This window comes from Oryctolagus cuniculus, chromosome 12 (assembly GCF_964237555.1).
Source record: "Oryctolagus cuniculus chromosome 12, mOryCun1.1, whole genome shotgun sequence".
In the NCBI taxonomy this organism is placed as follows: domain Eukaryota; kingdom Metazoa; phylum Chordata; class Mammalia; order Lagomorpha; family Leporidae; genus Oryctolagus; species Oryctolagus cuniculus.
The window spans coordinates 30,883,438-30,904,985 of NC_091443.1; the positions used below are offsets into that span (position 1 = coordinate 30,883,438).

General features: G+C 38.9%; 1 protein-coding gene across 14 annotated transcripts in view; it reads right to left on the minus strand.

Annotated features, from left to right (window-relative positions):
* The window catches only part of TOGARAM1 (TOG array regulator of axonemal microtubules 1), a 76,771-nt gene that overhangs the window by 23,116 nt on the left and 32,107 nt on the right, over positions 1-21,548 (minus strand). For 8 of the 14 annotated variants that reach the window (XM_070053703.1, XM_070053701.1, XM_008269543.4 and 5 more), the window contains 7 exons: positions 19,994-20,253; positions 16,849-17,081; positions 16,138-16,235; positions 12,005-12,157; positions 4,388-4,486; positions 1,881-2,056; positions 606-759 (listed from right to left, as the gene is read on the minus strand). In XM_070053703.1, the coding sequence (XP_069909804.1) occupies positions 606-759; positions 1,881-2,056; positions 4,388-4,486; positions 12,005-12,157; positions 16,138-16,235; positions 16,849-17,081; positions 19,994-20,253 (1,173 nt within the window). The remainder of the gene's footprint in view (positions 1-605; positions 760-1,880; positions 2,057-4,387; positions 4,487-12,004; positions 12,158-16,137; positions 16,236-16,848; positions 17,082-19,993; positions 20,254-21,548) is intronic. The other 6 variants (XM_070053706.1, XM_002718163.5, XM_008269544.4 and 3 more) reach the window with 1 other exon arrangement.

Consider the following 21,548-nt stretch of genomic DNA (forward strand, 5'->3'; position numbering starts at 1 on the left):
TTTATTTAATTGCAAGTCAGAGTTACATGGAGACAGAAGGAGAGGCAGAGAGAGAGAGGTCTTTCATCCACTGGTTCTCTCCCCAATTGGCTGCAACGGCCGGAGCTGTGCCGATCTGAAGCCAGGAGTCAGGAGCTTCTTCTGGGGTCTCCTACACGAGTGCGAGGGCCCAAGGATTTGGGCCATCTTCCACTGCTTTCCCAGACCATAGCAGAGAGCTGGATCAGAAGAGTAGCAGCTGGGACTCGAACCGACACTGCAGGCGACAGCTTTACCTGCTATGCCACGTGCTGGCCCCATATTTTATTTATTCTTAAAATTTTATTTATTTGAAAGGTGTGCACACACCTTTCACATACAGAGAGAGAAAGAAAGAGAGAAAGAGAGAGGTTTATCTTCCAACCACTGGTTCATGCCCCAAATGCTGCCAACAGCCAGGGCTAGGCCAGGCCAAAGCCAGGCCAAAGTCTTGCAAATTTCCATTTTAGGCCAACATATTCCACTCTTGGTCATATGTCACACTTAGTTAAACCTTATTATACCAGCTGTAGAATATTACTAGATAAAACAAGACACATACGCCACAAAAGATAAAATCCACTTACTTTCAGATGCTATTTTCTCCATTCCTGTATGTTTTATTCGCTCCCAGGAATTCTGTTCCTTCTTTTCACAATCTTTAATGCTGAAAAGTTCTTTTTCTTCTTTTCTCTTTTGTCTCATCTTATCATAAGCAGATTTTGAAATGGAAACTTTAGTCTGCATGAAAAAGTTGAAATATCTGAATGGATTTAGAGAATTAGGCATTTATAATATTTTCATCTCATAAATAGGATTTTAATCTAATGGTTATAAAACCTGTCTCTCATATTGGACTGACTGAATTAGATTCCTGTCTCTGAGTCCTGATTCCAGCTTTCTGCCATCCATTAGGTGATGGCTCAAGTAATATGGTCCTTGCCACCATGTGGGAGACCTGAATTGAGTTCCTGGCCCCAGGCTTTGGCTTGGTCCAACACTTGGCATTTAGGTAATGAACCTACAGATGTGAGCACTCTATTTCTTTCTCTGCTTCTCAAACAAATAAACAAAAAAATTTTAATCTCAGATAATAGTATAGATGCATATTAATATTAATAAAAATATATATTTCATAGTCCTTATTCCAGATTTTTTTAAAAAGATTTTATTTATTTATTTGAGAGGTAGAGTTACAGACAGTGAGAAGGAGAGACAGAGAGAAAAGTCTTCCATCTGTTAGTTCACTCCATAAATGGCTGCAACAGCCGGAACTGAGCCGATCTGGAGCCAGGAGCCATGAGTTTCTTCCTGGTATCCCATATGGGTACAGAGGCCCAAGCACTTGGGCCATCTTCTACTGCTTTCCCAAACCTTAGCAGAGAGCTGGATCAGAAGAGGAGCGACCAGGACTAGAACTGGTGCCCAGATGGGATGCCAGCACCACAGGAAGAGGATTAACCTACTGCCCCACAGTGCCAGGCCCCAGAGATCTTAAAATCTACAGAATTACACACTGCTATTATCCAATTAAATTTGTGTCACTACTTGTATGTATCCTAGAAAATTACTGAATGCAACATACATACATTTGTATTATAAACTATAGAAGTAGAAAAAAAAAGAGAAAAAAACCCCAAACTATAGTAGTTTATCACCAGAATGGAAACACATTTATTTAATGAGAAAGAAGAATACAGATATATTATTTAAATTATTTAAATAATTAAGGATCAGAAATTTCAACTACAATAAGATTAAAAATTTTAATCAAAATACTTCTACCACTTCATATCTGACAGACCCCAAATAATGACTTACTGTAGGCTTCAATTTATCTTAATAATTAATAACAATCTTACATCTTTTTCATTCTCAACATCAAGATACGATGGAATACTTTGCTGTACTGCTTTTCCATAAATCCCTGATGGTGGGTCAATACTCTGTTTAATTGAAAATACATCTCCATTTTCCACAGAAGATACCACTGACTGGCTGCTGGTTGCTGGTACTGAATTTGGATTTCCAAATACACCTGAAATCAATCACCAAACAGTCATTAAGCACTGATGTGATGGCACTCTGGATAAGTTCCCGTCAAAGGCCTTTCCTTCAAGAAGCAAAAAATATAGTCAGAAAGAAAGACATTTTAAGGTGTTATAAAAGATAAAAGCAAACACCCACAAGAGGTGACAGAGGTAATTTATGATAATATCAAGTGGAAAGTGTATATATTGCTAAGGGCTTAGTTCACAGGGAAGTTTAAGATGGTTTCAAGGGGCCGGTGCTATGCGTAGAGGGTTAAGCCACCATCTGCAGTGCCAGCATCCCATATGGGTGCCAGTTCGAGTCCTGGCTGCTCCCTGCTAATGCACCTGGGAGAGCAGCAGAGGATGGTCCAAGTGCTTGGGCGTGGGAGAATGGGAAGAAGTCCCTGGTTCCTGGCTTCAGCCTGGCTCAGTCCTGGCTGTGGTGGCTGTTTGAGGAGTGAACCAGTGGATGGAAGAGTACACCAGTACACCAGTGGATAGAAGATCTATCTTTCCCTCGTTCTCTCTCTCTAAATAAATCTTCTAAAAAAAAAAAAAAGATGGTCTCAAGAATTATTTGAACTAGGATTAAAAGACACGACGGATTTTGACAGACAAGGAAGAAAGGTATGGATATTTATATGTAGAGCTGAACAAGTACAAAGCAGGAATAAGTTGGCAAGGCACAAGTCAAATAGAAAATAAGTACGCAAGAGTAGGCTGGAGCCAACTTGAGTACAGTCTTTCTTAAAAAGATTGATTGAAAAGGCAGAGTGAGAGAGAGAGAGAAAGACTGAGACAGAGATTTTTCATCCATTGGTTCACGACTCAAATGGTTTCACTACTTAGATCTAGAACAGATGGAAGCCAGCAGCTAGAAACTTCATTGTGGTCTCCAGCACTGGTGGCAGGGCCCAGTTACTTGAGCCATCTTCTGCTGCCTTCAGCAGTGAGATGGATCAGAAGCAGGGTAGCCAGGATTTCAATCAGCACTCCAATATGGCATGCCAGTGTTGAAAGAGGTGGCTTAACCCACTGCAACACAATGCTGGCCCCTGGAAGGGGGTTGGGAAGGTAGGAAGAGTGAAATGTGTGTGTGTCTTAAATAACCTAATGAGACTATCAAGCAAATAAGTTAGGAGTTTCAAGAATTTTATTCAGGGACAGCGTTGTGGTATAGTGGGTTAAGGTACCGCCTGCAGTGCCGACATCCATATGGGTGCCGATTCGAGCACTGGCTGCTCCACTTCTGGTCCAGCTCCTTGCTAATGTACCTGGGAGAGCAGCAGAGGATGACCCACATTCTGGGGGCCCTGCACCCATGTGGTAGACCCAGGAGAAGCTCCCGGCTCCTGGTTTTGGCCTAGCCCAGCCCTAGCCATTGTGGCCATTTGGGGAGTGAACCAGCAGACAGAAGCTCTCTCTGTCTCTCTCCCTTTCGCTCTTAACTCTGCCTTTCAAATACATAAAATAGACCTTCCCCCAAAAAAGGAACTTTATTCTGTTTCATTAATCAAAAATAAGATGATGCCTTCAGGGCATATACCATATTCTCAGTTTTCAATTAAAAAAACTGGTAAAGGTTCCCTAGTCCCCCTAAAATATTTGATAGGAGTAAATTTTGATTTGCCTAGATTTTTTATGGGAGTTAATATATTATATTAATTTATGTTGATTATAATGTCTTTATGAACAAGGACTAACAATTTAAACAATGCTAAAGCTATCTTAGCCATCTTGAAATTGTTTTAGAAATATCTAGTGGTAAGCATTTGATGTGATGTTAAGATGCTGCTAAAGATGCCCACATCCCCTGTTGGAGTGCTTAGGTTCAGATGTAGCTCCACTTCCAATTCCAGGTTCCCCTTAATGTGCACCCGGGAGACAGCAGTACTGACTCAAGTGGCTGGGTCTCTGCCATCCCTGTGGGAGACTTGGTTTGAGTTCCCAGCTCCCAGTATCTGCCTGGTCCTCTTGTAACTCTTACAGGTATTTGGGGTGTGAACCAGCAGGTAGGAGAATTCTCTCTCTTTCCTCCTCTTTCTCTTTCTATTTATCTAGATAGACAGATCCCTTTTTAAAAAAGAAGCATCTAAACCGAAGCTATTTATGATACATCTCTCAGAAAACTACTTGCATGAATTTACTACAGGCTTATAAGATGACGGGAAGGTGAAAGTGAGTATTCACTTCTATTTTATTCAACTCAATACTTTTTTTATAAACAGAAGTTCTTTTTAACACTTGAATCACACTCTTCTCCATCCTTTACTTATTTATTTTGCTTTACATGAGGAGAATAAATACAATTAAAAAGGTCAACAACATTGAAATACCTTTTCCAACAACTACTACAGAGTCTTCTGATAAGGTGTTTGTGGATGTGAAGTCAAAATTAGAAATCTGTTGCAAATTTGACGATGGCCCTGTAAATCCTATGAAAAGAAAAAAAGAAATAAGAAAATTAAAGAAACATATATATATAGTACTTTAGGATACTGTAACATGGTCTCTTAAAACTGAAAATTATTTCATACAAAGAATTTACAACATATTTATGCATACATGTTCACTAATTCAATATATATTTATAATTAGAATACCAGGTATAGACTAGGCACTAGAGAAAAAGAGTTTACACACACTAAGGTTAAAGCTGGTAGAGACAGCAAATAATCATGACATGAAAATTTAAGCAATAAAAGGGTAATCATGAAGGAAATCCTTAGATACCTGAAAATAAATTAGGCCAATCTCACTGAAACCAGTATTTTTCTAAGTTAGCTTTCATCTCAGTTTCTAATTATTTAATTAATCTCATTCCAATTAGACACCTTACAGAGAGGACCAATGTCTAGTTTTGGTTATCATTCTCTCTCAGACCATGGTATAGTGCATGGCACAATGCCATCAAGATAGACAAAATGAAAAGTAAAATATAAAAAAATTAATTTAGGATCTATGAAGGAAAAACAGTTAAATATTAAGTCAATTAAATAATTGATTTCTTAAAAAAAAGCAGATAGATTGTTTTGCTAACCTGCTAAGGCTAACAGTTTTAAAAATAGTGTTTTTTTTGTTTTTTGTTTTGTTTTTGACAGGCAGAGTTAGATAGTGAGAGAGAGATACAGAGAGAGAGTTATAGACAGTGAGACAGAGACAGAGAGAAAGGTCTTCCCTCTGTTGGTTCACTCCCCCAGTGGCCACCACGGCTGGCGCTGCACCAATCTGAAGCCAGGAGCAGGGTGCCTCTTCCCAGTCTCCCATGCGGGTCCAAATTCCTAAGGCTACTTTTGAATAATAATTCAAAATTTCATTTTGAATTGTGTGAGCAAAGCAAAGATTAAAGAAAGAAACTCATGGAAATGGATCATTTTTCATATATATATGTAGCTTGTATATGTATATAAATCTAGCTTATATATATAGCTTCTAAAATATAGCTTGTAATAATAAAAATTAGTGTACACCTACAGAGCACACACCAACGAAAAGATACATAGGGTAGCCCAGAAAAGTGTTCTGCAGCAAATAGGAACAGTGGAACAATTGGCTCAAAAGTCCACAAATGTAACATTTTTAAAAGTCTCACAAGGAAAAAATACAAAAGTCATGTTATCTTTAATTAACTTAACCTCACTTATAAAATTCACATTAACTGGGCTGGTGCTGCGGCTCACTAGGCTAATCCTCTGCCTGCGGCACCGGCACACCGGGTTCTAGTCCCAGTCAGGGCGCCAGATTCTGTCCTGGTTGCTCCTCTTCCAGTCCAGCTTTCTGCTGTGGCCTGGGAGTGCAGTGGAGGATGGCCCAAGTACTTGGGCCCTGCACCCACATGGGAGACCAGCAGGAAGCACCTGGCTCCAGGCTTCGGATCGGCGCAGTGCTGGCCGCAGCGGCCATTTGGGGGGTGAAACAACAGAAAGAAGACCTTTCTCTCTGTCTCTCTCTCTCTCACTGTCTAACTCTGCCTGTCAAAAAAAAATTCACATTAACTAATAATTTTTAATGTACTTATATTTTTTACAACTACATTTTCTTCTAAAATTAAAAATGTGTGAAGAAATATTACTCATTAAGTCAAGTGTACAATATAAAGAAAAATACATTTCAATGCTTCTGTAAACACAAATAATACATATGATTTTGTTTTATTTTAATTGATTCAAATACAAGAGAAAATATTAACAAATGAGATCTGGTTTACTAACACTTCAAGCATTCATCATTTACCATCTTCTCAAGTCATGAACTGGGTTCTAGGCTAGAATGTAGATAACGGGCAGACTCAGAGGGACACCCAGCAGAGAAAAGGTCTGAGAAGAGACAATTCTGAGATCTAAGCCTAAAATAGTCTGAAGTTTCTTACAAAATGAATCCATCCGCCACTCATGGCCAGTGCTTATTTTGGAAGTCTTTTTATTCCCTTCAGCATTACACTCAATATTAGTTTAACTGATTATTTAAGGATATGCCAATTTTGAGTAATTCTACTCAAGCTCCACTATTAGCTTTATTAACTAATCACTACCTTATTCATATCACATGTGGTCAATGACCATGATTATATACAAATTATAACAGATATGAAGATGACCATCTTTACTCTTGAGAAACTTATAATTTTATATAAAAGAATAGGCATGCATAAATAGGTAACACATTGTAAGGTAGGATGAGGGAACACAAGAAGGAAAATTAGGAAACTGAAAGCTGGGGCCAGGGGCCAGTGCTGTGGTGCAGCAGGTTAAAGCCCTGGCCTGAAGCGCCAGCATCTCATATGGGCACCGGTTCTAGTCCTGCCACTCCTCTTCTTTTTTCTTTTTAATTTATTATTTTTTTTTTTTATTTTTTTGACAGGCAGAGTGGACAGTGAGAGAGAGAGACAGAGAGAAAGGTCTTCCTTTTGCCATTGGTTCACCCTCCAATGGCCGCCGTGGCTGGCACGCTGCGGCCGGCGCACCACGCTGATCCGATGGCAGGAGCCAGGTACTTAACCTGGTCTCCCATGGGGTGCAGGGCCCAAGCACTTGGGCCATCCTCCACTGCACTCCCGGGCCACAGCAGAGAGCTGGCCTGGAAGAGGGGCAACCGGGACAGAATCCGGCGCCCCGACCGGGACTAGAACCTGGTGTGCCGGTGCCGCAAGGCCAAGGATTAGCCTAGTGAGCCGTGGTGTTGGCCGCTCCTCTTCCAATCCAGCTCTCTACTATGGCTTGGGATAGCAGTATAGGATGGGCCAAGTCCTTGGGCCCCTGCACCCACATGGGAGACCCAGAGGAAGCTCCTGGCTCCTGGCTCCTGGCTTCAGATCAGCACAGTCGTGGCCGTTGCGGCCATCTGGGGAGTGAGCCAGCGGATGGAAGACCTCTCTCTGTGTCTCTACCTCTCCAACTCTCTTTCAAATAAATAAATAAATAAATAAATCTTAAAAAAGAAAGAAAAAAGAAAGCTGGGGCCAGTGCTGTGGCACAGTATGTTAATCCTTTGCCTGTTGCACTGGCATCCCTTGTAGACGCCGGTTCTAGTCCTGGCTGCTCCTCTTCCCATCCAGCTCTCTGCATGGCCTGGGAAGGCAGTAGAGGATGGCCCTAGTCCTTGGGCCCCTGCACCCATATGTGAGTCCCAGAGGAGGCTCCTGGCTCCTGGCTTTGGATTGGTGCAGCTCCGGCTGTTGCGGCCAGTTGGGGAATGAACCAGAAGATGAAAGACCTCTCTCTTTGCCTCCCCTTCTCTCTCTGTGTAACTCTGACTTTCAAATAGATAGATATTTAAAAAGAAATCTGAAAGCTTAAAAAGCTAGAATTTAAAAAGATATGATTTGGACACATTAAGATTAAGAAAGGGTTGGGGCTGGCTCTGTGATGCAGCAAGTAAAGCTGCCACCTGCAGTGCCGGCATTCCATTTGGACACCCAATCAAGTCCTAGCTGCTCCACTTCTGATCCAGCTTTCTAGAAGATGGCCCAAGTCCCTTGGCCCCTGTGCTCCCATGGGAAGACCCAAAGGAAACTTCTGGCTCCTGGCTCCTGGCTCCTGGCTTCGGATCAGCACAGCTCTGGATGTTGGGGCCAGTTGGGGAGTGAAGACCTCTCTTTCTCTGGCTCTCCTTCTCTCTCTGTGTAACTCTGACTTTCAAATAAATAAATAAATCTTAAAAAAAAAAAAAAGATTGAGAAAGGGCATATAGGCCCTTAGTTTACAAACTAAGAACAAACTAAGAAAATTTCTAATATTAGGAGAACTAGAACATGGGGCATGAGAGAAAAAATAGTAAGAGGTAATGTATAAAGTTAAGCTGAGATAATTTATTAAGGGTCTTAAAAAGTTACACTGGAGGGTCCCATGCTGTGGCACAATGGGTTAAAGCCCTGACCTGCAGTGCTGGCATCCCATATGGGCGCTGGTTCAAGTCCTGGTTGCTCCACCTCCAAACCACCACACGCTGATGGCTTGGGGAAGTGGTGGAAGATGGTCCAAGTTCTTGGGTCCCTGGATCCACATGGGAGATCAGAAGAAGCTCCTGGCTTCGGATCAGCTCAGCTCGGCCATTGTAGCTATTTGGGGAGTGAACCAGTGTATGGAAAACCACTTTCTCTCTGTCTCTACCTCTCTCTATAACTCTTTAGAAAAAAAAAAAAAAGTTACACTGCAGTTCTCTGGGAAATAGGGAACTATGAAAAATTTTGAGTTTCAAACAGATGATTATTTTAGAAAGAAAATTCTAGAATATGAATATACAACCTATATTTAAAAGGGATGAAAATAAGAGAAGTCTTATCAGAAGGCTATTGTAATTATTCAGAAGAGGTCATGAAGGCCCAAAATACAACTGTGGCAGGATATAGATTAAGTTAGACTGAGAAGAAACTGTTCAGTGCTTGAACTTGGAAGGTAAGAAGTATGTAAAGATGACTCTTAAAAGTTGTGGTTTCTTTTAAAATTATTTATTTGAAAGGTAGAGTCACACATAAACACAAAGCGAGCAAGGAAGAGAAATCTTCCATTTGCTGATTCACTTCCCAAATAGCTACAACAGCTAGGGCTAAGCAAGGCGTCAGGAACTCCATGTGGGTGGCAGGAACTCAAGTACTTGAGCCAGTATCTGCTGCTTCCCAGGAGCATTAGCAGTGAACTGGGTCAGAAGCGTAGTAGCAAGAACTTGAACCAGCAATACTGTATGAATATGGGTCTCCGAAGTGGCAGCTTAACCCACTACGCCACAACATCCACCCCAACTCCAAAGATTTAAGCTTCCATAACTGGGAGAATGGTAATGCTGCAAATAAAAATGGATAAGAAAGAAAAAGGAGTGGGTACAGAAAGGAAGCAAAGTTTGCTTTTGAGTATTTTTGCTCCTGTTGCTAAGACAGATCTAGCAGGTATTTGTTTTAAACTGGGAAACTTAAATGTCATGTAATTTTCTATTTTAGAATTAACTGCTGGCCAAAATATGTAAATATGTTTAGATTCTGCTATCCAAAAGAGGATGTCACTAGACATGAGGATTTGGCCTAGTATCCTGCATCCTAAATTGGAGTACTGGGTTTGAAACCTAACTCTTGTTTCTCACTCCAGCTTCCTGCTAATGTGGATCCTGGGAGGCAGTGTTGGTAGCTCAAGTATTTGGTTCCTGCCACCCATTTAGGAGATTCAGATTAAATTCTGTCTATCAATATCAGTCATGCCCGGTTGCCCCTCTTCCAGGCCAGCTCTCTGCTGTGGCCAGGGAGTGCAGTGGAGGATGGCCCAAGTGCTTAGGCCCTGCACCCCATGGGAGACCAGGAAAAGCACCTGGATCCTGGCTCCTGCCATCGGATCAGCGCGGTGCGCCGGCCGCAGCGCGCCGGCCGCGGCAGCCATTGGAGGGTGAACCAACAGCAAAGGAAGACCTTTCTCTCTGTCTCTCTCTCTCACTGTCCACTCTGCCTGTCAAAAAAAAAAAAAAAAAAAATCAGCCATGAACCAGTCCCAACTATTGAGGCAACCAGGGAGTGAACTAATGGTTGAGAACAATCTCTGTATCTCAAATAAACAAAATTAGGGTGAAGAAACCAAACAGGATGTCACTAGCAAGAAATGGACTTTCTTAGCAATTATTTCAAGCAAATTTTTAAAAAAGATTTGCTTGTTTATTTGAAAGGCAGAGTTAGAGAGGAAGAAAAGACAGAAAGAGAAAGTGAGACCTTCCATCTGCTGGTTCATTCCCCAAATGGCCACAATGGCCGGGGTATGGTCCAGGCTGAAGCCAGGAACCAGGAACTTTATCCAGGTCTCCCGTGTGGGTGTCAGGGACTCAAGCATTTGGGCCATCTTCCGTTGCTTTCTCAGATGCACTGGCAGGGAGCTAGATTGGAAATGGAGTAGCTGGGACATGAAGCTGCACTGAATTGGATTCCAACATGGCAAGTGGCAGCTGAATCTGCTATGCCACAACACTGGCCCACAAAGCAATTTTTAAAAGGAAAAACATTTACATTTACATTTTAGTGTCAGGATATGAGTTGTTTTTAAGAAAAAATATTTTTGTCCCTGAGTTTCTTTACATGAGAAATAAAATGGATAACAGAGAAAAATGCATCTTTCAATTTTATATAAACAATGGGCAATTTATTGCTGCCATATAGGACAGAAATTGAATTATATCATAGATTAAATTTTAAGAAATTTACCAAGAAAAATTTTTTAATTAAGTTCCTTTTTACCAATTTGGGTTACTTCCATGAAACAATGTAGATGCCTTAAATCGCTGTCTGCCCATAAATGATGTAAGATGATCAGAAATAACAAAGTACCACAGGTGATCTTCTCAGCTGCTACAAAAACACATACAATGACAGCTCCTTACTTATTTTAGATTATAAGGCTTAATGACAAATGGCTTCTAATTATTTATTTAAAGACAAGGGTACTTTAAAAACGCTCATGGAAAATAAATGCATATTATTTTAAAATGCATAATTTGAAAGCTTTTACACCAAAATAAATGTATCTTGTAATTCAATTTTCCATGAGCTTTTGGAAGTACCTCTTATTTATATCCTTCAACATAATTCTTTTTACCCTAAGGGGATTTTTTTTTAATACAGCTGTAATAGACTATCTGAAAAAATGGATAGGGCAGCCGGCACCACGGCTCAATAGGCTAATCCTCCGCCTGTGGCACCAGCACACCGGGTTCTAGTCCCAGTCGGGGCACCGGATTCTGTCCCGGTTGCCCCTCTTCCAGGCCAGCTCTCTGCTATGGCCCGGGAGTGCAGTGGAGGATGGCCCAAGTGCGCCGGCCGCGGCCATGGTTGGAGGGTGAACCAACGGCAAAAGGAAGACCTTTCTTTCTGTCTCTCTCTCACTGTCCACTCTGCCTGTCAAAAAAAAAAAAAAAAAAAAAAAATGGATAGGGCAGTCACTGACATACTACTTGCTTCTAATTAAAAAGAAAACATATATATAATGTTTATAATGGATAACTATAACAAAGAAACTTTCCCAGGTTCTACCACAAGAAAATGTTATTTCCATTTCCAAAGCTTTATTCCATGGTTACAATGTAACTGAGAACCTGGAAGTCATTTACTCACATAATTTCCTCCACCCCATATTAGAGGCAAAAAGTCTTACAAAAACTGTGTGTGTGCTTGTGAGTGTGTGTGTGTGTGCGCCCACATGTGCATGCACGCAAGTGCCAGTGTACCTTAAGGTATTGGTCTGCAAGGTTTCCCTCATTTTAATTTCATGAGCAGTGGCTTGCTTTCACTGGCTCCTCAGGTAAGTTCAAAAACCAGTATGGAATTTATGAGTTTTCCTATTTGGCAAATTATTTAAGTAACAAACAAGCAGAAGGTAAAATTAAAAACCTCAAAACAGAATTCTCATTTCTTTGTCAGTATATTGAGGGGGGATTCTGATTTAGAGATATTCAATCTTAAAAATTAACTTGTCATAAAATTTACCAACCTTTTGTATGCTTAGAATGTCTTGAGTGTTCCTTATTTTGTATTTTTAAAGCACTAGGTGAAATGTCATGTGACCTATCATCTTCAAAATCACCACATCCAAACCCATAGTTCATACGTTGACCAATTATGCTTACACTGGATGTTGCATTCCCTATAAAGTAAAATAAATATTTGAATGACTTAGTATTATGTTAGGTATCTAAACTTTTAACCTTTTAAAAGGATCACTAACATAAAATTAAAAATTATAACAGCATAGTCATATACTTTGAGTTATAGCAAAAATGTTTACTGTAACATCATTCAGGAAATGTAGCACAATTTGCTATTATAACTGGTAGAACATATGTGGGAATTTTATCTTCCTAGCAGATAAGAACATTTATATCATAATATTTCTTAAAATAGCCCTTACAATGAAATATAAAATGAAACGTTTGAAAGAGATAATCAAATACATATGTTTAAAAAATTGGCAAGCATTTAATGTGTAAATGTCACTTTTAACTGTATATTAAGAAAAAAATTAATCCAAAATTTTAAAACCATGGTAGAAATGACTATTTTCTTCCATTTTTCCTTTCTTTAGCTCCCTTCTAATAGATGTATAACTGGCTCAGCTGGGGAGACAGTAAACACATAGTGATCAAGAGCTCAGGATCTGGAATCATGCTCCCCTGCCTTAAATTACAGCACTGCCACTTAAACTGTTGAGAGAATGTGGACAAGACACTTAATCTTTTTTTTTTTTTTTTTAAGACACTTAATCTTAATTGTGAAATAGGGATAATAGTAGTACCTTTTTGAGAACCGTTGTCAGTATTAAAGGAAGATAACATATAAAAGGGCTTAGTACAGTACCTAGCATATTGTAAATACTCAAATATTATTATATGCCCAAATAAAAATAAAACAAAAGCAAAGCCCTACTGTATGCTTCCTTTTAACAAAATTTTTAGTCCATATTTGAATGTCTATTACATGAAAAATTCTAGGCAATAAATTAAATTTGAGGCACTGTCCATTCTTATATACAGCTTCTAAGTAAGCTATTAAGCAATAATAAAATATGCTTTGTTTTTGATGGAACAGATTTTGTGGTGCAGTGAGTCAAGCTGCCATTTGCAATGGTTACATCCCATATTGAAGTGCTGGTCTAAGTCCCAGCGACTCCATGCTTCTGAAACAGCTTCCTACTAATGTACCTAAAAAGGCAGTGGATGATACCCAAGTACTTGGGTCCCTAATGTGGGATACCAAGTATGTGGAAGACCTGGATGCAGCTTGGGGTTCCTTGCTTCAGCCTGGCCCTGGCTGTTGTGGGCACTTGAAAAATAAACTAGCAGATGGAAGATCATTTTCTTTGTATGCCACTCCCTTTCTTCCTTTCACTCTGCCTTTCCAATGAATAAATTAAATCTTATGTGTGTGTGTGTGTATATATACATGCAAATATACACTGTTTTTAATAATTTTTTTTTTTTGACAGGCAGAGTGGACAGTGAGAGAGAGGCAGAGAGAAAGGTCTTCCTTTGCCGTTGGTTCACCCTCCAATGGCCGCCGCGGCCGGTGCGCTGTGGCCAGCGCACCACGCTGATCTGATGGCAGGAGCCAGGTACTTACCCTGGTCTCCCATGGGGTGCAGGGCCTAAGCACTTGGGCCATCCTCCACTGCACTCCCTGGCCACATCAGAGAGCTGGCCTGGAAGAGGGGCAACTGGGACAGAATCCGGCGCCCCGACCGGGACTAGAACCCGGTGTGCCGGCGCCGCAAGGTGGAGGATTAGCCTAGTGAGCTGCAGCGCCAGCCTAATAATGTATTTTAATACACAAAAAATGGGAGGTGGGGAGAAGAAATGGCTGATAATTGCTAAGCTAGAAAGTTTTACAGAATAAAGGGTACTAAGTTAAGAGGGAAAAGATCAAAGAAATATCTGATAGTATCAAAAAAGTATTTCTGAAAATAACATGGATATCTTCCTAAATTCTTAGTTACTTCATAAAGACTCTTAGTTACTTCATAAAGATACTGACTGGGTAGAAATACTTTCTATTAATAGGTAACACTAATATAATGCTACAAGAAAAAGCTTACAGTAACATAATTTAAGAAATATAGCACAATTTTCTATAGCAAGTAGTGGTAGGATATATGTGGAAATCCTTATGGGAAATACTTTTATAGATAGTTTGAATTTACAATTTTTACATAATTGCTATTTTTGCTTTCAGCTTCAAATGATATTTATTATCATTTTTATGTTTTACCAGTTGAAGTATGATAAATCTGTAGAAATCAATTGCCCACTGAAAAGAAAACAAATACAAATTTATAAAATACAAAACCATCAGCAAATTAGAGGGATTGACAGAATATTAAGTTTAATTAAGACTATCTTATAGTGAACTCAAAAATAGCAATCTTTCCAAAACTTATTCCTAGAAATAACTAAATTATTTGTTAAAAATACAGATTTCTGGAGCAGGCATTTAGCCTACTGGTTAAGACGCTGGTTAGCACCTGCATCCCATATTGGAGTACCTGGGTTTGATATGTGGCTCTAGCTCCTAACACCAGCTTCTAGCTAATGCAGATCCCAGGAGACAGTGGTGATGGCTCAAGTTATTGGGTTTCTGTGGCCATTTGGGGAGTGAACCAGTGGATGGAGATCTCTCCATCTTTCTCTCTCTCTGTTTCTCCCTCTATCTCTGTAACTCTGCCTTTCAAATAAAATAAATAAATAAATAAATATTTATTTTAAATTTATTTATTATATTTGAAAGGCAGAGTTATATTTCAAATATTTATATTTAAAATAAAATATTTATTTATTTATTATTTGAAAGTCAGAGTTACAGAAAGTCACAGGCAGAGAGAGAGAGAGAAGTCTTCCATCTAGTGGTTCACTCCCCAGATGCCCGCAATGGCCGGAGCTGTGCCAATCTGAAGCCATGAGCCAGGAGCTTCTTCTGGGTCTCCCACGTGCGTGCAGGGCCCCAAAGACTTGGGCCATCTTCTATTGCTTTCCCAGGCCATAGAAGAGAGCCAGATTGTAAGTAAAACAGCCAGGACTTAAACTGGTGCCTCTATGGGATGCTGGCACTGCAGGCAGTGCCAGCCCAAAAATTTTCTTTTTTAAAAAAATGAGGTTGGTGAGGTATGGAGGGAGCAGATCATGGAAATACACTCTGAAAGAATGCTGACTGGTCAACATAGTCAGATTTTCACTGTTGGGCAGACTAAAACTGAGAACACTTAGCAGGCTAAATAGGTAAGAAATGAGGAAGAGTGTGAACTAGAGCCATGGTAGTGGGAATTAAACAAGGGATCAAATTCAGATATACCTAAGAGGAGGAAATAAAAAACCTTAACAGTCACATGCATATAGAGCTATTTAGAAAGGAAATTAAAATGTAAAGTAGCTTTAAAGTTGTTAACACTTTTATATTGAGATCCTAGAACAATGAGTATCATACCTCAATTTATTACAATTCATTTCCAATACAACATAATTTTACTAATCATAAAGAACAACATTCAGGTCCCATTCTAAGTAGATTTTGGTTCAAGTACTTTTTCTAATTGATCACTAATTTTTAAATCTGCTTTCTGAGAAGTGATGTTATAAAATTATAGACTTAGAGCTTAAAATTCACAAAATTTTAAAAACAGGATAAACATAAACTACATAAAGTATATATTACTTCAAAAACACCAGTTAACTTATAGTTACCACTAGTAGTTGACAAGTTAGCTATTATATTTTGTGATACCCAGTGGTTCCCAAACTATGTTGTACATTAGAATCATCTGGAGAGTTTTCAAAACTTCACAGCCAGGTTGAACCCTGTACCATCTAAATCAAAACATCTCAGCGTAGGAGCCCGGGACAGGTATCCTTATGGCTTAAATGGAGATCATTGATTCAGATAAATAAATATTTTGAATACTTTTTCTTTCAAAAATAACATTTATTCTTCTCAAAATGGCCTCTTAGGGAGTTAAAAATGATTAGTCTTAATTGGTAACAAGAAAAATTCTAAACACAAAATGTACTTGTTATTCTTTAGACACCATTTTAAAAAATCACATTTTTCTTAAATCTCATTTATAAAACAGTCACAGAATACCTGCACTGGGACTTTGTTCAGAAATGTGAGTGCTTTTCTTTTTTGCTGAAGAAAGTCTTGGACAAAGTTTTGATGCAAATGTTGGAAATATATCTGCCCTACAACAAAACAAAGCAATTTCAATAAGCATTTGAGATATAGAGCTGCTCAAAAACTTACATTACACGTTCTCTATTCATTTTATTAATTCACAATTAGCCAGAAATAGGCAAGAAAATAATTCGCTGGCGTGCCCAGAACTCTACAATAGGGAGACTCCTGAGAGAGCTGTGAGAACTATGGTATGGAGCCCTGAGCCTCTACAAAGTAATATAATTAACAAACAGCTGGACGGAACTTATCCATAAATTAAAAGAAATTGGAATTGAGTTTAAAATGAAAACAGTAATATTAGCTATATGTCAATTGGCAAGGTCCAAAAAACAGCTAATGGACAAAGAATATTAGGATATATATTAGGAAAAAATGAAAATTGGGAATACGGTTAATATTAATTTGGTTGTTCCAAATGGGATTCTGTTTTCTCTATCTACCCCAACTCCAAATCAAAGCCAAACAAGGCAATATCTGTAAACTTTTCCCTTGTATTTTAAGAGAATTATGACATTTGGAAAACCGAAAAATAATGTTTTTGTCTTTTCCAAATATATTAGAACCCTAGGCCACAAATTATAGATGAACATTCATTTAATATATGAAAGCATGAAATACATTATTCTTTTCCCCTGGGGAGTTGTAGAGAGAGAAGAAGTCAATGATTCTTGGCTATAAACTCCACTTTCACTGTAAGAGCTGATGTTAGGAGAGGAAGATCGAGATGGGGAGTCCATAGTCAAGTCTAGCTTCAGTGCAGAATCAGGGCTTTCAAGATCAGAAGTACTGCCGCTCAGTTTAGCTCTTTTCTTCGCTGCGCTGTTACGAAGGGACCGAAGAGAGCTCTGCATCTAAGAAAAAATAAAAAAAAATTAATTTTATAAAATAATATAAGTTCTTTATATTAGTAAGAGTTATCCTTATATATTTTTTTTTTTTTTAGAGTTATCCTTATATTTTAAGTTCCACTAACCATACCTGGTTAGCCATTCTCTAGTCTAGTACTGACAAATGGATACACTGATATATATGTACATAATATAAATACAGATTTCAGCACTTGGGTGTTTATAAACAACCTACTGTGTTGTAAGCTCCTTGGGAGGAAGAATCTTAAATATCAATTACTACAGTATCTCCAGCACTAGGCACAATGACTAATTATACTGGTTGAATTAAATTGCTTAACAGGGGCCAGTGCTGTGGCATAGCAGGTAAAGTCAGTGCCTGAAGTGCTGGCATCCCATATGGGTTCAAGTCCCAGCTGCTTCACTTCTGATCCAGCTCTCTGCTATGGCCTGGGGAGGTGGTAGAAGATGGTCCAAGGTCTTTGGCTTCTGTACCCCTGTGGGACACCCGGAGGAAGCTCCTGGATCTGGCTTTGAATCAACTCAGCTTTCAAATAAATAAATAAATAAATCATTTTTAAAAAATTGCTTAATAAATTATTTTCCTAATATCACTGAAATACAAATGAGTTGGAAAAAAAAATCAAAGAAAGATTTCACAGAGGTTGGAATGACTAATTCAGTAAGAATCAATCTGGATATTCTATAAGTTATTTAATATTAATGATATACTTTTTAAATGAATATGCTTCAACATTAACTATTTTAATGAGCAAACTCTCAGAATATGATGCTTACATTTTAAAAGCAGGATAAAAATAAGAATGTAAGACATCTTGATTGTTTTCATTTATATATATAATATAAAATCACTTTTTAAAATCTGACACCAAGATGCCAGCGTGTAGTGGGTAAAGCTTCAGTCTGCAATGCTGGCATTTTATATGGGCACCAGTTTGAGTCCCAGCTGCTCTGCTTCTGATCCAGCTCCCTGCTAATGCACATGGGAAAGCAGCAGAAGATGGCCCAAGCATCCTCATGGGAGTTGGGGATGAAGCTCCTGGCTCTTGGCTTTGGCTCGGCCCAGCCTTGGCCATTGCGGCCATTTTGGGAGTGGATCAGCAGATGGAAGATCTCTCTCTCTCTCTCCTTCTCTGTAACTCTCTCAAACAAATAAATAAATCATAAAAAAAAAAAAAAAAAAAAGATGGCCGGCGCCGTGGCTCACTTGGCTAATCCTCCACTCTCGGCGCCAGCACCCTGGGTTCTAGTCCTGGTTGGGGCGCTGGATTCTGTTCCGATTGCTCCTCTTCCAGTCCAGCTCTCTGCTGTGGCCCGAGAGTGCAGTGGAGGATGGCCCAAGTGCTTGGGCCCTGCACCCGCATGGGAGACCAGGATGAAGCACCTGGCTCCTGGCTTCGGATCGGCGCAGTGGGCCGGCCGCAGCGGCCATTTGTGGGGTGAACCAATGGAAAAAGGAAGACCTTTCTCTCTCTCTCTCTCTCACTGTCTAACTCTGCCTGTCAAAAAAATAAAAATAAAAAAATTAAAAGATAAAAAAAAAAACATGACATCAAGCAAAATGAAAAAAAAAAAAACTAACGTCAAGCAAAATGAAATAATAAAAAGGAGGTATCTATGGATATGGTACTGAATCCAAAGTAATATAGCAATCACATTATTTCTCTGACACAATTAGTATGCACAGAGTTATACTGGCCAACACATTTTTATAATATAAATGAAGTGATGTAGAATTCACAGAGGAACCTACAATGTGATCTCCACTTCATAAAGATAAATAAACTTGCAAATACACAAAAAGGAGAGGCTCAAGAATGTTCATTACAGCACTGTTTGCAAGAATAAAAGACTAATAATAAGACAAAATCAATTGTATAAAGATACCATACATTGATATAATAATATATCAGTGTAAAGAGTACAAAAATAGATAAAATATGAATTCATAGTAATAGTGGATGCCTCTAGTGAAGAAGGGAGAGAAATTAGATTGGGGAGGGAACTATGCTTTACCTATTTAAAATATAGGAAACAAATATGATAAACTTCATTGGGAGGGTCAGTGCATAGGTATATTGCTGTTATTATTCATATTTTTAATTATAAAAGAAATAATGTATGTATAGAAAAAGTACTAGAAGGAAACACATTAAAGTGTTATAAGAAATTATTTTGAATAGTGAGATCTGGTTTAATGAATTTCTTTCTTTTTTTAAAATTTACTATGTTTTTCATAATAAAAATGAAACATTTTTATAAGTAAGAAAAAAGTTACAGGATGAAAAGTACTTGAGGAGAGGGCATTTGGCTTAGCAGTTAAGATGCCTCCATCATGGCCCAGAGTTATCGTATAGCGGGTAAAGGCACTACCTGTGATACACACTTCCCATATACATGCTGGTTGGAGTCCTGGCTGCTCCAATTCTGATCCAGCTCCCTGATAATGATCTAGGAAAAGCAGCGGAGGGTGACCCAAGTGCTTGTGCCCCTGCCACCCATGTGGGAAACCAAGAGAAAGAACTTGGCTCCTGGCTTCAGCCTGGCGCAGCTGCTGCAGCCATTTGGGGAGTGAACCAAGCAGGTGGAAGATCTGTCTCCCTCTCTCTCTGTAACCCTGACTTTCAAATAAGTAAGTAAGTAAGTAAAGTAAGTAAGCAAGTAAGTAAATAGATAAGCTTGCATTCACACCACTGCGCTTGAGTTCAATTCTCAGCTCTGGCTCCTGGCTCAGATGCTGGGATACAACAGTGATAGCTCAAGCGATTGGGTTATTTTCATCCACATGTTTAAAGGGAGAAAAAAAATATTGACTTTTTTTCTGAAATAGCAACTATAATATTATAGAAAATTACAAATATTTTTAAATCATTAAAATGATATTTGGTTCTAACCTCTTCTTGATCCAAATCTTTATCCCTGAAATTTAATTCTGAAAGATCAATTGTTAGATTATCCTTTTCATTCTTCCAGATATAATCAGGTTCTTTCTTTTTGTGTCCCACTGTGTTTAAATCAGCTTTATCAGGCAAAAGGCTTATTCCCCTTGGAATGGGAGGAACAGGTTTTGTCCCATTTAGGCCTCGTCGGGAAGATGGTGATCTCACCAAGGCAGGTGTAAGTTGAACTGGAGGTTTTTCTTGAGGATTTTCTCCTGCATGAAAAATACATATTTTACTTTTTCTGTTTTTTCAACTTCAGAGAAGAGGAAGTCACAGTGTTTTTAAGTTAAATAGTACATTATCTTTTGTAAGAAATAAAAAATATTATTTAAATGAATGTAACAAAAATGAACATTCCCAAATCTTTTTATATAAAATAAAAGTATTATATACCAAGTTACATTTTTGTTATGTATCTTCATAGCCTTCATCATGACTAATATTTGTTATGAGAAGGTCCATAATAAGCTAGAAGGGTTATATTTCTTCCTTGATTTAACTATATGAGCAACATTTGAAAAACTATATTATCCAAAGCAGGAATACTGGGCATTGGGGAGAACAAGCTGAATAAATCTCAGCTTTGAATACACTACATGACCTTGTAGAAAATAAAAACATAGAAAGATATTAATAGAAGGGGATGAAGTTTCAGTGCTAGGAGATTAAATCTATAGAGTATGATCAAACCTTAATTTATGGTTATAAATTAGAACATGAGTATTATAAAGCAGTTTAAAGGTAGAACATATTACCTCAATGGGAACAGAAAATCATGTAGGATACAAGAGATGTCTTTTATAGACTTTTTTATTTTTGAGACTAGATTTGTCCTGAATGAACTTATATGCTAACTTCATTATTTTGGAATGGATCAATATTAAGAAAACAATATTTTAGGCCGGCGCCGCAGCTCACTAGGCGAATCCTCCACCTTGCGGTGCCGGCACACCGGGTTCTAGTCCTGGTCGGGGCGCCGAATTCTGTCCCGGTTGCCCCACTTCCAGGCCAGCTCTCTGCCGTGGCCCCGGAGTGCAGTGGAGGATGGCCCAAGTGCTTAGGCCCTGCACCCCATGGGAGACCAGGATAAGTACCTGGCTCCTGCCATCGGATCAGCGTGGTGCGCCAGCCGCGGCACACCAGCCGCGGTGGCCATTGGAGGGTGAACCAACAGCAAAGGAAGACCTTTCTCTCTGTCTCTCTCTCTCACTGTCCACTCTGCCTGTCAAAAAAAAAAAAAGAAAACAATATTTTAGTTTGTAACAAATAACAGAAAATGCCTTGAGGTATTTAACAAATGTTGAATAAATGAATACTAGGCCTTGATTATAGTAAATATGTGAGTGATATTTTATATTTGAAAATGTAAAATCTGTTAGCAGGCTTTCAGCTAATATGTGCTGTTTATGTTCATTATAAAACTTTTTTTGCCTAGTTCTGAAAAAGGAAATTTTGAAGTAGCAATAAGAAGTGACTATCTCAATAGATATTACATATCTGACCTATT